Source organism: Nilaparvata lugens, chromosome 1 (genome assembly GCF_014356525.2).
Source record: "Nilaparvata lugens isolate BPH chromosome 1, ASM1435652v1, whole genome shotgun sequence".
Lineage (NCBI taxonomy): Eukaryota > Metazoa > Arthropoda > Insecta > Hemiptera > Delphacidae > Nilaparvata > Nilaparvata lugens.
Genome location: NC_052504.1, coordinates 18,981,137 through 19,000,136, shown reverse-complemented (window position 1 = coordinate 19,000,136; position 19,000 = coordinate 18,981,137). Strand labels below are relative to the sequence as shown.

The following is a 19,000-nucleotide window of genomic DNA, read 5'->3' as shown; positions in this document are numbered from 1 at the left end:
TGGCGCTAAATTTAAAGTAGAATCATCATAAATCTGGATTTCGCTGCTTTTAATTTTTATTGAAAATTATCTCTGTGATATCTTATGTATCACTGTATCCAACAATCGAAAATCTTTTCATTTCACCAACACATCAAGTGTCCCGCAGGAATCAAATCTTATCCTACTATTGTGAACTTCAAAGTAACTTATTATGCAAAGTTAGCATTGCGAATATGCAAGCATTTGAATTAACCGCTAATGTACAAGTGACTCCGACTAGTGCTACTACCAAGTGGCAGTTATTTGAAGTAAACCGTATGAAGTGTAGCCTGAAACCCGAAAGCCGCTGTACCTGGCTGTACAACTTCAACGTCACACAACACAAGTTGGCAACGGTAGGGAATTTATAGTTCCTTACAATCCTAAGGCAACGGCACAAAGGAGAAAGTAGGCTAGGGTACGTCGAAAGTCCAAAGAACAAAGGAACAAGCCTAACACAGTGTGTCTTTCGTTCTTTCCTCTTTCACAGTTCACACTCAAGGTGACTCAAGTCATAGTAATCAACCACCTACTCAAGTTACAACAGCTCAACATAATTATTGAAAATATTTTTTTTGGAAAAGTCTAGATTCTGTGTAATAATGACGAGTAATCAAGTACCGGTAAGTAAATAATCAATCCATACAATTTAAAACTTGAGTAAGTACGGTACCGTACTTTTCCTCAATCACTATTATCATTGAGACTATTTTGTCTTGAGACTATTAGTTTTGTTTCACTTTTTCCCAGGATCGTAAGTGCATTTTATTTTCCTAGGCTTGAATCACTGTTGTCACTCTTTACATCGCTTGTAACCCATTGTGTCATTGATTCAGTTATTATTTGCTATTTTAAGTGTTTCCACTGCAATTTCCATGTAGGTAGGTACTGTCCTATTTAAAAATAACTATTCTTGAACATACGGTAGCGATTTCCTACCCCATTTATCACAGTTTAACGTATTTTTATAAGCTGTGGGAGTGTCGTCATTCATTTATAACGATAATGTATTTTGCAGGTGTCATCCATTCCTGCACAAGTGGAGGAAGCAATCCCAAATGAAGCCATCATAGACTTTGAAAACGGAGACAAAGAGAAAGTAGGCCTACGACCATCTAACAAAGGTTGGTTGATTTAGGGTAAAGTTTCCGCTCTACATTTGGATTACAAGCAGGTTCAGTATAATAATATAGCAAGCTAAGACAGTCAGAGTCTCTTATTTCTCTCTTCATTATCTTTCTTAAATACTAGCACTCTTCTTCATCACTTATTTCTTCCTTCATCACAACTTTCTTCCACTTTTTATTTTATTATTATTGACTCCTCCAGTCAAACCTTCTTTAAAAGGTTTTGGGAGTATTTATATTTCGTCTGGTGTATAATTTTTTAAATTTTCCACTGAAATGGAATTTTCTTATCATTTGTCATTCTTGCTTTGTTTATTATTCTTCATTTCTTGTTTGTAAGATTTATTTTTGTAAGTGTATTTTTCATGTTTTTGTTACACGGTATATTTTCTGTAATAAACTCCCTTCTTCTGGGGGTACTAGGACGAAGGAAAAAAGGAAAGAAAATGATTCCTTCTTCATACTGATGTGGATCGGAAATATTCCCAGTGGGAAGGAACTTATGATTTGGCAATATTTCCGAGGCCAAGAAATTTTGGGAATTTATGGGAACTTGAGGGAATTTATAAAATATTGTTCTAAAAATGATTGAAATTGATCAATTCCACTCATATTTTACATCAATATAATCAATAAATCATCATTCTATTTGATATTGATCAAGCTCAGCCACATTTTACATTGATATAATCAATTAATCATCATTTTTTGAGCCTGGTTTTGCTCACTCACTCACTGTATTTTAAATACTCGTATAGTCCAGTCAATGAAAGATTAGAGAGGGAAAATTTTGGAACACAATTTTTGACCCCGTAGCTCTTTTAAGGGTAGTAAGGGGGTAAGCATATCAAAAGTCCTCACTCCTACACCCTGTGCTAAGGTGGTGGGGGTGGTTTGAAAGTGCCATATTTTGTTTTTTGCATATATCTCGAACAATAGGCGCCTTTCGGAAATTTTTGTTTGAATACAATCATAATATTAAAGCTCACAAATTATCCTACAAGTTTAATTTCCAACATTTTTCCATATCTCTCATAGTTTTCTAGGTAGGCTATTAGCTCTCTAAGGTATCACATTTTGAAGAAAACCCCCTTCCAGCCCGATTTTTTTATCTTTTTGGCCTTATAACTTTTTAACGATTCATTGAAAAAATCCGTGCTAATCATGGGCTCACAGAGCATTAGGCCTATATTCTCTTCAATTTCATCTATGGTCTCATTATTTTTCGCATCTCCCAACGATTGTTGCAGCCGTTAAGTTTAGTGTTGAGTCTGAAATCTTCAGATCAATTGGGAGGGAATGTTTGGACCACAATATTTGACTTGGCAGCTTTGTTTGAACTAGTTAGAAGGTGAACATATCAAAAGTCCTTATCCCTACTCCTTGAGCTTGAGATGAGGATACATTAGTTTAAAAGTTGCATTTTTTCATTTCTGGCTGACACGCATGTAACTGGGAAACAATGCATTTCAGAGACATGGCTAACTGAGTAAAAATAAAGCTACATAAATTTCCTACAAGCTTTGTACAGTAGAGTTTTGTGATATCTTCTTTAGTTTTTGAGATATTCACTTTTAAAAGTGTAAAATCTTTGAAAAGGCAGTTATTCTTCCAACTTTTTGCACTTTCAGGGCTTATTACTCAACAACAATGCATCGAAAAAATGTAATTTTTTTACACAGGGGGTAGGAGTGAGGACTTTTAATATGATTACTCCCTTACTATCATGAGAAGAAGAGATACGGGGTCAAAAATTGTGTTCCAAAATTTTTCCTCTATAATCTTCCATTGACTGGACTATAGGAGTATTTTAAAGACAGTTAGTTGTAGAGCATTCAATTCTCTCCAATTTAATGTATTATTTCATCAATTTATTCTTTCCATCAATTTTTATAGCAGTTTTAGTGTTGAGTGTGGTAGATGTGAGGACTTTTTATATGCTTACCTCCTCACTATTCTTAAAAGGACTGCGAGTTCAAAAATTGGGTTCCAAACTTTTCCCTCTATATATTTTTGAGCATTCGTTGCCTGGATTAGTATCTTATTACAAGTTGAGTGAGACTCTTGAAAGGATGTGAGCTGTGGAATTATTTTCTTTTTAATATTGAATTAAACTCGAGTATGCTCCTTGTTTTAGTTTAGCCTATTTTGCTGTATTTCATAATTTCTAATTTTTGGATTTATATTCTACTCTAATCTTTATTTAGGGGGTCAATTATTTTTGTGCGGAGAAATTGAATAAAATCATGCAATGAAAGTTAAATTACACTCAATACTTTGTTGACTTTGTTTACCTGATTTACAGGCATTTATTAGTAAGTAAAAAAAATCTTATTCAAGTTGTAAGACATGAAAGTAGCATGATAATAGTGGTGCAATTGAATGATATATTCAGTCTATGAACTTCAAATTACTGTTTTCTTTGAACTTACTACAATTTATAAGTTATTCATCCTTATATTTCTTAAATTCCCGGGAATTTTACATCACTAAGTGGGAGGGATACAGAGGCGCGATGTTGCCGTTTTAAAGCGGCCAGCGTTCCTCAAATTCTAGTCACTGTTCATGTGTTCATGCTAAACAAGCAAAGTTTCCTGTCTGGAAGCAGTCAGACGACTGACAAATTGGCAACTGCGCAACCTATGACTATTAATTACTGTAATTGGTTGATCTCTCTCTATTTCTCTGTGTTGCATATTCCTCCAAGTCTGAAGTAAATTTGTACGGACTATAGTGTTTTGGCGTATCAATACTACTACTGTATAATGAAGGAAAGAACTGGCTTTTGCACGTACGGGATAGGAAAATTATGTTTTACGCATCATCACGCCTGTACTACTGGACTGATCAACTTGAAATTTTGCATAAAGATTCTTAATCAACCGAGAATGGTTCTAGGCATATTTATGTCTGACTTCAAGATTCCACTCGGTCAAGTTTTCAGTAGGTACCGTTTGTCAAGTTTTAAAAATGTCCCTTGCGGTTGCGGAGCACGGGTCAACTGCTAGTCATGAATATCTTCAATGTTTTTCAATTTTAATGTGGTTATACTTTTTTGTATTACTATTTTCCATTTATTTGTAACTTAGTTTTCTTATTACGGTACCTATTACTTCTTTTGTATATCTCTCTATTCTATTTCAAATCCAGTTCATGTAACGTCTATACATACTCATGTTTACTCTTCAACATAATACAGTATATTATAAAATAATAGCCTATATATTTTTTGTACGAATATTACTTATACAGAATGTTTCAGAAGTAGTGTTGAACATTTTTGGGTATTGTTCCTGGATGATAGAAGACTAAAAATGTTTGTCTCCAAAAATATTTGAAGTGTCCAAAACTCAGCGTTTATCCTTATAGCTGCCATTTTGTTTTTTTTTTCACTTAGTAATTTTTATCTCAAGAACGAAATGTATTGATCTGAAATGTGGCATGAGTATTTAAGCTATGAAGACTCAACTTTGAAAAATAAAATTAAAAAATTTCGCTGTAAATTTTCAAAATGGCGGCCATTTTAAATTTTTGATTGCAAATTTCACGAAAACTGTTCACTTTACAAAAATTTACAGAAGACTAAATTGTTAGCAAATTTTATCAAGATTTCAAGGATACCTTATTTATTACTAGCAGGTAACCCGTGCTTCGCAAGGGTCTTTCTTAAAACTTGACGTAATGAAATCTAGAAGAATTCAAAATAAGCCTATAAGAATCCTCGGTTGATTAAGAATTTATATGCTGCATTTCAAGTAAATCAGTATGACCACCTTTCAATTAAAAAAAGAAGTTGGATTCAAAATGGAAAAAAATTGGGTGTGACGGAAAACCTGTTTTTATCATTCGAAAAGGATCCCCAATCATACCTATCTTCTAATTTCCCTTTTAAGAGAAATCTTCTGCTGCTTCCATACAAACTGGAAGCATGAAAAATAATTGAAAACTTGACAAACTGAAAACTTGATGTAATCAAATCTTGAAGAATTTAAAATTGGTCTATAACCACCCTCGGTTAAGCAAGAATCTATATGCAAAATTTCAAGTTAATCAGTCCAGTAGTTCTGACGTGATAATGCGTCAAACATAAAATTTACCTATACTTTACACCTGTATAGGCTACGTTTATAATCCAGTTCTTTCATGTATTATAGTATAGAAGATGATACATGGATGGATGATTATTTTACTATAAAAGATAGAATAAGTTGAATAGTTTCCCTTTCAGAGGGAGTTTTGACAACCCACAAAACTCATTTTTCATTTGAAGATATAACGAAAAGGTGCATATATATGACCTTATTTTTTGCTCAGCTTGCCAAAATACCCCTCATTCCAATATTAAAATTTTCGACTGACTGTACATTGAGTCAGTCATTCTATCAGGGCTCGAATAATTTTGAAATTTTAATTGAATAAAAATGGAAGAATATAATTTCTTTATGTAAATAACAACACCTTCATTCAAAGACATATTAACTGCTTGCGTTTTCATATTGCCGATACAGCATTGATGAAACTGTAGACGTTTATTTAGCACTTTGTCTCAAAAATTGTTCTAGCTGAAAAATTAATAATCCATGCCACCTGTAGGCCTAAACATTGCATCAGGAAAACAAAGTTTCAAAACTATGTTTTTCAGGTAGAAAGCAATATAGAAACAGATGTTCCTTTTTTAATTTCGACCATATGATTTGGTGATTTTTAATGAAATCGAATGTACCATTAATGAAATTGAAACATTAATTCTGAAAAATCTAGAAGGAAAATTAAAATTTTGGCTTCCAGGTGCACGAGATTGATATTTTTAGAATCTATGTGCAAAATTTGGAGATCTAAATCATTCCCGTTTTTCCGGTATGCAATCCACAAGTTGACATGTTTTGATGCGAACAAATGAACACACGAACTAACACAACCCTACTCTCTCTTATTATAGAAGAGTGGTCGAAGAATAATAGAGAAATTAATTCTTTTCGTACTGTATGAACAAACTAGATCACATGAAAAGCATTGTAAAATCAGCAAGATGGCCATTTGGAGCCATACCTAGTTTCAAAGCTTCATCTTAAATTCAATTATTGGAATTGAAAATTTAATATTGATGTTTAAATGGTGAGAAGTGGTCATGCATGCAGTACGAAAAGAAGAAATTTCTCTGTTATTCTTCGACCACTATTAATAAGTAAGTTATCCTTGAAATCTTGATAAAATTCGCTAACCTTTTTGTCTCCTGTAAATTTTTTGTGAAGTGAACGGTTTTCGTTGAATTTTCAATCAAAAATTTAAAATGGCCGCCATTTTGAAAATTTACATCGAAAAGTTTTTATTTTATCTTTTAAAGTTGAGTCTTTATAGCTTAAATAAATATTCATGCCAAATTTCAGATCAACATTTCGTTTTTTAGATGAAAATTCTCAAGTGAAAAAAACAAAATGGCAGCTATAAGGATAACCACTGAGTTTTGGACACTTCAAATACAACATTTAAGTAGTCTCCTATTATCCAGGAACAATACCCTAAAATGTTCGACACTATATCTGAAACACTCTGTATATCTAACTCTTTCTATATTTGCTCTAAGATTCCGCCATTGATTCATTCTTATCTTTTAATTATTTAGTCACTGTTATCTTCTCTTCTCTATCTCTATATATACTTATAAAAGGCTAAGCCCACACAGACTGAAATCACACCACAGCCCAAACTACTGAGCCTAAAAACTTGAAATTTTGCACGATTGTTTATGGTAGCCTGAAAACATCCACTAAGAAAGGATTTTCAGAAATTTGCCCCCCTGAGGGAGCTGGGGCCCCCCCAAAATTTTGTACTTTTTAACCGCTCATTGCACAGCAAAGTCATGAGGAACTTTTTTGTTCAGCTACGGAAAAAAATTAGATCTATGCAGAAAAATCTCGATCAGGAGCACAGGGGGGTCCAGGAGAGGGAATTTTTCGAAAATGTTGATGTAAAATCACACTACAGCTCAAACTAATTGTCCTACAGACTTGAAACTTTGCACAAATATTCTTCAAACATACTAGACGCGCACTAAGAACGGATTTTGAGATATTTTGCCTCTAAGGGTTTCAAAGGATGAAAAAGGATCATATTGAGTAAGGTTATGAACATAGTAAGGTGAGTGCCATATGGAAATGAGATAATATTTATTTATTGACATGTGATATTCTAACAGGAAATAACAAAATAATATGATAGAAATTCAAAAAAGAACATCTGTTCTATTATTGCTTTCTACCTGATTCCACTCAACCTCAATAATATTGTTCTGATAATTGATAAATATGTTTAATAATATTATTATTATTGATATAATAAAAGTATTGTTTTAATAATTAATTATTATCATTAATATAATAATAGTATTGTTTTGGTAAACAATAAATATTTTTATTTTCACAAACTCTGTATAATTTATAATGGTGAATGTGAAACAGCTGCATCAAAGAAATTATCTCAAAAACATTTATGTTTAGGAAAACCATCGTTTTGAACTTCGTTTTCCTGATATAAGCCTACACGTGGCATGTAGGTATTATTAGTTTTCAGCTAGAACAGTTTTTTGAGACTGCTAAATAAACGTCTAAAGTTTTATCAATGCTGTATCGGCAATATGAAAACGCATGCAGTTAATATGTCTTTTAAATAAAGGTGTTGATATCTACATGATAATATTCTCTACCATTTTTATTTAATTAAAATTTCAAAATTATTCAAGCCTTGATAGAATGATTGACTCACTGTACAGTCAGTCAAAAATTTTAATATTGAAATGAGGGGTATTTTGGCAAGCTGAACAAAAAAGTAAGTTCCTATGCACCTTTTTGATATTATTTCTTCAAATGAAAAATGAGTTTTGTGGGTTGTCAAAACTCACCCTGAAAGAGAAATTTTATCCTATCTTTTAGTAAAATAACAATGATTTCTGCATTGAATAATATCTATCTTGCCAACAAGAATCGAACTCTTTGTGAATTTAGATATGACCTACACTTTAGATTTATATAATTCTATTAATAAATTCATGGAAATTGAAGAACTTTTTCCAGTTAGTTGATGAAATTGATTATCAATAGAGAAAATGATTATAATTTTATCAATACAGAATTAGTTGAATGAATTGTCTATGTACTGAGTTCTTGGTCAACAATAATTCAATATTGGTATTTATCCAATCATTATTTTTTTCAGTTATTCCATTTGAATTAGAAAATATTTATAAGCTCCTATCAATTTATCAATCGTAAAAATGAATTCTTCAAAACATGAATTTAATCAAATAAAAAATTGCCGATACTTCTGTATTCATGTTCGCATGTTTATTCATGTTTCCACTTATGATGGATAGCAAAAATATTGTGGAGCGAACTGCACGGCGAATTGTAATCATATGTCTGTAAAATGGATTAATAAATAATTATTATTAGTCCCCCCTATTAAAATTTCTGTTCAGAAACCATCCCCAATATTCACACAACATAACTTATTCCCAAAGTTTCATGCCGTTATGTCAAGGAGTTTTCAAGTCTACAGGGAACAAACAAACATACACACAAACAGACATTCATTTTTTTATAAATAGATTTCCATTCGGCTCAAACAAAAGCCTCTCTGAATGAAGGTAGAATGATAATGATTCAGTTCTGTTGTTTTAACATTTTTTCAAATTACTTTTAAAAAGTTCATGTAGTACCTACTATTGTGTTTGAGACACTTCTGGCGCTATCATAGTTTCACCACTATTCTGTTCCACAGTCCTATCTCTTGCAGTCGTTAACTATATCTATAACAATTATAAAAGTAAAGAGCTGGCTTATGCACGTACGGGATAGGAAAATTATGTTTGACGCATCATCACGTCTGAACTACTGGACTAATTAACTTGAAATTTGGCTTATAGATTCTTAATTAACCAAGGATGGTTATTGACCTATTCTCAATTATTCAAAATTTCATTACGTCAAGTTTTCATTTTGTCAAGTTTTAAAATAGATCCTTGCGAAGCACGGGTTCTTGCTAGTTTCTCCATATAACTTGACTCTCGTAGTCTCACATCAGTGTTTGCTGGCAGCTATGACTTAATTTTTCTTCATCATTAGTATTTTATTCCAATTCAATTCTAAATCTAGTTAATCTTCTGAATCTCAGGAGGTTGGAAATTATTTTTCCTCCACCTATCAAAAGTCTCATTTTACACCCTGGAATCGAATACTAAAGTACTACTTTTCCTCCCATGGGACTAAAAATAATTCCCAGCGGGAAAAGTGATCACTTTTACTCCCATGGGAGTAAAAATAAACCCATAAGATTAACATGGGAAGAAGTCCGACAACGCCGCGATTGAAGAATGAGGAATGTGGCAACACTGTCGTGGTCGGTAGAGGAAAAGTAAAAGAGCTCTATTTCGATCTTTGGAATATTTTAGCTCTAGGAAATAAGTAGCTCTATTTCGATTGTTAGGTTATGTTCAACCGTTGGTGGATATGAAAAAGTACACACCTCTAATGACGTTATTACACACCTCTAACGTCATTAGAGGTGTGTACTTTTTCATATCTAACGTCATTACCTCTAATGACGTTAGTACACACCTCTAACGTCATTAGAGGTGTGTACTTTTTCATATCCACCAACGGTTGAACATAACCTAACAATCGAAATAGAGCTGAAATAGTGTGAAAGCGTGAAGATGTAGTAAAATTATTCATTGTTATAGGTATTGGTGTAGGTGGAGGTGTAGGTGTTGTGTGCATCACGGGACTAAAGTACTTATTCTCCCTCAGGGAAATTGTCGCCCTCGGCTACGCCATCGGGCGACAACAGTTTCCCTCAGGGAGAAAAAGTTGCACTTTAGTCCCTAGATGCACAAATAACTATTGAATTGGAATGCTTTTAACTGATCATGATTAATCTCTCTCTCTCTCACTCTCTCGCTCTCTCTCTCTCTCTCTCTCTCTCTCTCTCTCTCTCTCTAAAGATAAAATATCTTTATGCTAAAAAATATAGCTAGTTATAACAGTCAGTCTCCCTTAATTCCTGAAATCTTGATTAAATCCCACATTATGACGTTAGGTCCATTTCTCTATTTTTTTAATATTAATGCAATACTGTATTCACTATTACTCATTCTAATATCATTCATTCATACCATATTCTCAAATTCAAATTATGTAGTTCTTAACTTACTAAGTTAAGTAGTTTCTCATTTAAACTTCATTTCTTCTTCGAGTTTTAATTCCCAACAGCCTTATTCCATTACATCCCGGTCGTGCTCTGATAAAAGGTGCCCATAAGCCAGGAGCTTATAAAATGAATGCAGACGAAATCTTCCACCCTGCTGTATAACTTGGTAACTAAGCATTTTCGGACCTATGTTAATAAGAATTTTTTTTCTTCTTTTGATGAGAGGTATCATGCCACCTTTTTTCAGAACACTCACTCTGTATTATCGTTATTTCATAAATTATTTCATTTTTCATAATTTGAATTGATTTTTTATAGACAATATTTTTAGATCTCACAGTAATTGTACACTTTTAATTTTCAGCATGAAATTATAAAACACTCAATTTAGATCCTAGAGTAGAGGGTTGATAATAATTATTGACTGTTAAGGGCGGAGCACTGGCACTTACGTCTTGTGATCGTCTTCAATAGTAAATCACAAAAATAAGGATTTTTCTTTGCTGCAAATTTTTGCTTAGTCTCAGTTGTGATAACAGCAGCTACTTTCAATTATACTAGTAGTTCTGTGAACAGTAGACCTCGCGCAGTTATAAACCGCAGCCTCCTCTTATTCCATATCTACATTTGGTCAGTAGTTTCCTTTATTTTACGTTTTATTCGTCCTAATCACATTTTACCAATCATATGGCTAGAATATTAAACAACAACCTGAAACAGGGTATCTTCCCAGACGGTTTTAAAATAGCTAGTCTTTCCACTTTACAAAAATGGCGAAAAATCTCAAAAAAATAACCATAGACCCATTTCCCTTTTAAGCATCTTCCCTTTTAAGCATCAAAACATAGAATCCATAATTCATTCTAATTACCAATAATTTATTATCAAATAAAGATCCCGTAATCTGCACTTAGCGTGTGGAAACGGAAACATCCGGTATGTACAAAATCAGGCGGTAAAAAATCGGCCGTCCAAAAATCGGTGTGTGTGCAAGTAGCCGTTAAAATTTTGCTACCGATAAAAAATCGGCCGGTGAAAACCGGCCATCCAAAAGCGGTGAGTGTGCAAGTAGCCTAAATCCTGTCTGCATATCGTGTCGGCGAGGTATCTGTGTGAAAACTGCTAATGGCTGTTGGGGTTGGTGTATCAAAAATGCTAACATTTATTCATTTATTTACATAGATACATATATGGAGACAACAGGTTAAACCCTTATTATGTCTCCTTGAAACATTACAACATTCTTCATTCAAAAAATTAGATTTAAAATAAACATAAAGCTGAGAATAAAACAAGAGTAAAATAAAATAAGAACAAAATTAATTATATAACAAAAAAAAGCGTCTTAACAAAAGAAATATGTGTTTTTATTTTTAAAAAATCCTATCTTATAGCTAGGATTCCTATCTATCCTGAATCTATCTAATCCTATCTATTGCTGAAAACATCAAAAGCTAATCTCCTTCAAGACATACTGGCAACAGGACAGCCCGAGTTCAAAGCAGAGAAAGTTCGAGAGACAATACTATGTTATTTTAGTTATTAATTGCATGCGTTATTGCACGCAATCAATAGTTCATTTATTTAATCACAATGGAGACAACGGGTTTCCCCAAATATGTCTCCTTAACAATAAAAATTGTACAGATACAAATGAAAAAAGAAAAATAATACAAACTTATACAATAATAAATAATATAAACAACAAAAATACCACCTAATTCAAAAATGGAAAAAACAAATATTTCAAATATTCATGAAAAAAGTAAAAATAAAACAAATTAAGGATTCAAAATTCCAAAACTTATAAAAATTAAAGAATATAATAACAAATAATGATCAAAAAATTTTATCAATAGAATAAATTAATAACATTTATAACTGAACGACGTCCCAAACCATATGCACATTCACACTGATACACCAACTTTTTATTTGATCAGATCATGCTTACACAGATTTGATTATCATATAAACGCTTTCCGGAATTTAGCGCGAGAAAATCAGAAGACATCTATAATCCAGTCAAGGAAAGGTTATAGAGGGAAAAGCTGGGAAGACAATTTTTGACCCCGCAGTTCTGTTTAGGGTAGTAAGGAGGTAAGGAGGGAAAGTCCCCACCCCTACCCCCCTGTGCTAAGTGGGTGGGGGTGGTTTGAAGGTGCAATTTTTTGGTTTATCGCATAAAACTCAAAAACTATGTATCCTAAGGACCTGACTGTCATATAACAAATTAAAGCTTACATAATTTCCTACAATATTACATTTTACAACTTTTTTAATATCTCTAGTTTCCAAGATATCCGCTCTTGAAGGTGTAACATTTTTGAAAAATACACGTTTGCCGCCAATTTTTTTCCATTTTTTGCTCTTATAACTTTTTAAAATTGGATGGAAAAGATCCATGCTGATCATGAGCTTATAGAGCATTAAATTCTCTTTAATTTGATGTATAATTTCACACTTTTACGAATTTCCCTAGACATTATGCAGCAGCTTTAGTGTTGAGTTTGAAATATCCATTTTTGCAACAATAGACTATATTGGACAAAGGCATTATTTGGAGAGAATGTTTTAAACAAAATATTTGACTTTGCAGCTTTTTTGAGACTAGTTTGGAGGAAAACATATCAAAAGTCCCCATTCCTAACTCATCTGTTAATTCTATTAAATGATTCACTATGAAGAGATAGCAGACCTCGTATGTCTCCAGCGTTATTGTCCTGTCACCAGCTGGCTCAGATCTTTGTTTATAAGTAGACTTGAGATGCGCGTAAACACTAGCGTCAGGTGATCAATTTTCATAACGGCAAGGAAAGTTGTGTGAGTGCACCACACCAGATTTTTACTCTAATATTGGCGTATGAAGGAGGTTCCTTTTTCCTTTTATATTATCCTTGAAATGCAAAATTTCCAAAGACCTTATATATAAGGTCTAATAATTAAATATAATTTAAAAAGGAACATACCTGTCAAACTTCATGAAAATTTGTTACCGCGTTTCGCCGTAAGTGCGCAACATATAAACATTAAGAGAAATGCCAAACCGTTGACTTGAATCTTAGACCTCACTTCGCTGGGTCAATAATAAGTTATTAAATGTTATTTTTCACTTTGTAAATCCTTTTTTTGAAATGTGCCCTTATTCATATTTCCAGCATCATATTTATGGATATTCTGTTAATGTTTCAGAGACAACTCTACCCACTGCCTCGCATCGCATTGAAGTGCTGGATAAAACCTATAACAAAAAGCTGAGCTCAAATGATGATTATGTAAGTATTTAAAAAATATCTCCAAGCTATTAGGTACATTCAAATGATAATTTTCCATTTTGACACTGAGGATAAATGAATGAGTCATAATTTGTTATATGACATGATTATTTTGCAGAATTGGAATTTATTTATGGAAAATTATTTTTAATTAGAATCAAGGGACTGAACATCGAATCAACAAAATACCACAAGTCAGAAATTTTGTCAGAGGCAACTTATTAATCTTCATCATAGTTATTTTCAATCCTCATGTATTTTGTAACGTAAATTTGTATTTATAAGTGGTTTTTATTAATTTTGGACAAGAAATGAAAAATCAGGAGGTGAGAATGTAAGTAGAAATGTTGTAGTGCTAAAACTTCAACCCAATATATATTCGATAAACGTTAGTCCTTGAGTTTATATGAAGTGACATTGGGTAATAAATACATCAAGGCAGAATTCATTTGAATGTTTTGTATGAGCTTTTACTTTTATTGCTAGAGGCGACAAGAAATAAAATGACTCAGCAACTGAAACGGTAAAAGAGTGGCTGGCGTGGTAGGGATGCAGGAGTAGTAATGCCTCTTTCACTTATCTTATTCTCTCACACTGCATTCATAAGTGAGAGTACCGGCTGTCGAGAACAAACTGACCAAACTCTTGGGGCATGTTATATCTTGCTGCCTCTACTGGAATACTCCTAAAGAAAATGGAAAACGTAACTATCATTCTTTCAGTCAGCGAAAACATTGTTCGATATCAATCGTGTGAAATGTAACAATACGTGATTTGTCATGTGTGATATTACATCAGTTGTTATTCTAATGAATTAATCTATAATATTTGGTCTTTTTACTTCCAGATGTCATTAACGGCTGGTAGTAGTAAGGATTCATATGAAGAAACTGAACAATTTAGTGAAGGCGAAAGTGAAAATGATGAAAAAGAAGAAGAAGATGATGATGATGATGATGATGATGATGAAGAAATGGAAGGAGAGGACGAATTGAGAGAGGGTAACATAGAGGAAATAGGAGAAGATGGAGACAAAGAAGAGAGTATATCAAAAAAAACTATAGCTGAAAAACCACATCAGTGTACAGTCTGTCAAAAAAGGTTCTGTCACTCTAATGTTTTGACTGTTCATATGCGCTCTCACACCAAAGAGAAGCCTTTCCAGTGTACAGTTTGTACCAAAAGGTTCTCTCAGTCTAGTAGTTTGAATGTTCATATGCGCTCTCACACCAAAGAGAAGCCTTTTCAGTGTACAGTCTGTACAAAACGTTTCAGTGTGTCTAGTAGTTTGAATGTTCATATGCGTTTTCACACCAAAGAGAAGCCTTTCCAGTGTACAGTTTGTATCAAAAGGTTCTCTTGGTCTAGTGGTTTGATTACTCATATGCGCACTCACACCAAAGAGAAGCCTTTCCAGTGTACAGTCTGTTCAAAAAGGTTCACGACTTCCTGTCACTTAACTGTTCATTTTCGCACTCACACCGAAGAGAAGCCTTACCAGTGTACAATCTGTGCAGAAAGGTTCTCTCAATCTAATGGTTTGAATAGGCATATGAGCACTCACTCAAAAGAGAAGCCATTTCAGTGTACAATTTGTACAAAAAGGTTTTCACGGTCTGATTATATGACTGTTCATTTACGTACACACACTAAAGAGAAGCCTTATCAGTGTACAGTCTGTACAAAACGTTTTACTGACTCTAGTAGTTTGAATGTTCATTTCCGCACTCACAACAAAGAAAAGTCTTTCCAGTGTACAGTTTGTACAAAAAGGTTTGCTACCTCTGGTAATAGGACTGATCATATGCTTACTCACACCAAAGATAAGCCATTCCAGTGTACAGTCTGTACCAAAAGGTTCTCTTTATCTAATACTTTGACTGTTCATATGCGCACTCACACCAAAGAGAAGCCTTTCCAGTGTACAGTCTGTACAAAAAGGTTCTCTGAATCTGGTGGTTTGACTATTCATATGCGCACTCACACTAAAGAGAAGCCTTTTCAGTGTTCAGTCTGTGCAAAAAGTTTTACTGAGTCTAGTAAGTTGATTATTCATATGCGCACTCACACTAAAGATAAGCCTTATCACTGTACAGTCTGTACTAAATCATTCTCAGATCCTAGTGGTTTGGGAAGGCATATGCGTACTCACAGCAAAGAGAAGCCTCATCAGTGTACAGTTTGTTCAAAAAGGTTTTCGCGGTCTGATTATTTGACTTGTCATATGCGCACTCACACTAAAGAGAAGCCTTATCAGTGTTCAGTCTGTGCGAAATCGTTCTCTGAGTCTGGTTATTTAGGAAAGCATATGCGTATTCACACAAAAGAGAAGCCTTATCAATGTACAGTTTGTACAAAAAGGTTTTCACGGTCTGATAGTTTGAATGTTCATATGCGTACTCACACCTTAGGCTTTCTAGTTGATTAGTGTATTTATTTAAGAAAGTATATCCATACCCACATGGTTTAGTTCTAACAATTAGTCACTAGATTTCTTATTGGTAAGTTTTTTTATTGAAATTGTTCTTTGTTCTTTTGACTAGTGGTGGTGTGTTGTAGACTTTAAAAAGATCAAATAGTAGAGGATTTAATTGTAAAAATACAATTTGTAAACCATTTTAAAATGTTCTTATACTTTATTTCTACTCGGCTTTCTAATGGTGCACTTATTAAGAATAATTTGTGTATTTCCTCCTACAAAAATAAAACATGCTTGCATTCATGATTTGTGTTTTCAGATGCAATTGTTTATGTTCCAATCTCTATTAAGTGTGTTCTTTTAAACAGTGGTGGGGAAAAGGACGCAAAGTGTGTCATTGAAATATTTCGGGGGGTGGGAAGGTACCTTTAAAATGTTTGTCATTGGAAGATGACGACAACAATCCTTCCCCTAGGAGATACGTTTTACTAATCCCGTTTACAATTATCTGAAGGAATTAATAACTTTTCTGTTGGCAAATAAAATACTGTAATTCAAATATTATCTCAAGCTGGCTTAACATTTGGATATTTCTTGTCTTGTTGTATCTGAATGCTCAAGAGTATTATGTGTGTTAATCTATTATAATTAAGTATTTCTATTAATTATTTTATATATATATTTATTTATTTCTATTTTAATTTTTAATTGAAAGGAAGTCATGAACAAATATTGTATTCTCTGTGCAACATGAAGAACTTAGTCGGACTAAGCTCCAGATCAGTTGATTCTTAGAAAATTCTCTGCTGCATTCAAGTCTTTCAGCAGCATTAAAAAAGTAATTCTCTTTTTTATTCACTAGTAGTGACCACTTCAAGTTTCTAAGTTCTAAAATGTTTTTATGTATAACTATTTTTGGATCAAATTTTGGCCTCCAAGCCTGTTGCTAATTTTCCAATTATTCATAATTAGTTGAGAATGACATTGTATCTATGAATGTTTAAATTAATATTGAGAGAAATAATTCAAGTCTGTCACCAACCGAATTTTAATTAATGCATTTAATATTTTGTGATTATTCAAAATGGACAATTTTTATTCTTATCAAGATGTATGATTTGTGTGAATTGTGAAGTTTATCAAATAATATTAAATATGTATATTTGTTCTTGTACTGTATTTGTTATTATAGTTTCTACTATTGATCTAAAAAAATGTAAATTTATTTTGCATTTTTTTATATAGCTTAGGACTAGATATTTAAGAGCTGTTGCACACTAAATTTTAGAAACATCTATAACTAGTTTCCATTTATAGGGTAGTTCTATTCGTGAAAATATAGTGATACATAGTCATATCAATGCGAAGAAATTATGTTACAAATAAAACTCTTGATTTTCCAATAACAATGTTTGTGTCAACGTCTTCATTCAATATTTTATTAAATTCAACAATCATTCATTAATTTGTTTCGTGTTGAAAAATCACGTAATATTAAAAATTTACATAAATTAAGTCTATCTCTGCATAGATAGTAAACAATCACTTATTGTTCTGTGTGACAGTTAATAATAAGCTTATTTTAATTAAGTTAATAATTGAAAGCTCATTTTCGAAATTAGGTGATTATTTAGAAAATATTGAACATGAGAAATACATTTTTACTGTAGCCAATGATACAATTTATTATTTCTATTGCATAATAAAAATTGCATGGATAGTTCAGAAAATACTTTTCTGGCATGAAACATAATTTGACCCAAAGGACATTTTATTGAGTCGATCATGTTATAATGTAAACATTAAATCACAATCAATCCCATAAGAGCTGTCTTTTCGTTCATGGTCTGGTTGCACAGAAGCCTGTTAAATTCTAATCATGATTAAATTCTAAGAGAACCAATCAAAGAAGGTTTATCTTCTCTAATGATTATTGTTTCTCGTGGCATTTAATCGGGATTCAAATTAAAATTTATTTCTTCTTTGTAAAAATTCATACATAGACTACAATCACATAATATTTAAAAGAATAAAATTATCAATTGTTCAAAAGAACTTGAAGCACACAAAACAAATGTCTTGAGCTTGTATTATAAAGATAAAGAGAAAATACTGAATTTCAAATAAGAAAAAATTGTAACTTAAAAATAAAAAATAAGTAACAAACAACCTAATGATAAAAGAACAAAGATCAAAAAATAATGAGTTGAAAAAGAAAAATTCTGGTGTGGTGCACTCTCACAACTTTCCTTGCCGTTATGAAAATTTATCAACTGACGCTAGAGTTCCCGCGCATCTCAAGTCTACTTTTCTAAGATCTGAGCCAGCTGGTGACAGGACAAAAGCTGGAGACACACGATGTGTGCTATCTCTTCATAGTGAATGATTTAATAGAATCAACAGTTTGTAATTGAATAATCACATTTTCTCGAATTTCGAGCTTATTTTCAATTTTAGGTGAAAATGTTACTGAACATTAATTGTAGAGATTTTCATGCTCAATCTTTTCCACTTGAATTTTTTTGTTTAAATTGTATCTGAAGCATGATAATTAGGAATCTAAAATCAAACTTTTCATAGATGAGGCGGAGCTCCTGAAATTTTTACAGATATGGGACTTGTGGCAGTTGATAGAGCTTATCAATGTCTATTTTAGGTATAAATTTGATCAAAATCGTATACGTTTGACAACATTTTAGCCGCCATCTTGAATTGCATTCGATCGAAATTGTTAGTGTCGGATCCTTATACTGTAAGGACCTTAAGTTCCAAATTTCAAGTCATTCCGTTAATTGGGACATGAGATATCGTGTACACAGACGTACATACACACACACACATACATACAGACCAATATCCAGAAACCACTTTTTTGGACTCAGGGGACCTTGAAACGTATAGAAATAAAGAAATTTGGGTACCTTAATTTTTTCGGAAAGCAATACTTCCCTTAC

The 19,000-nt window shown here is 32.7% G+C and overlaps 1 protein-coding gene across 1 annotated transcript; it reads left to right on the top strand.

The window, feature by feature from the left end:
- The first annotated feature begins 332 nt into the window (after positions 1 to 332).
- On the top strand, positions 333 to 17,452 carry LOC111051571 (gastrula zinc finger protein XlCGF57.1-like). The gene is made up of 4 exons (XM_039432678.1): positions 333 to 644; positions 1,040 to 1,145; positions 13,545 to 13,627; positions 14,475 to 17,452. The coding sequence occupies exons 1-4, from the start codon at positions 624 to 626 to the stop codon at positions 16,053 to 16,055; spliced, it is 1,791 nt and encodes a 596-aa protein (XP_039288612.1). The 5' UTR covers positions 333 to 623; the 3' UTR covers positions 16,056 to 17,452.
- The last annotated feature ends 1,548 nt before the right edge of the window (positions 17,453 to 19,000 follow it).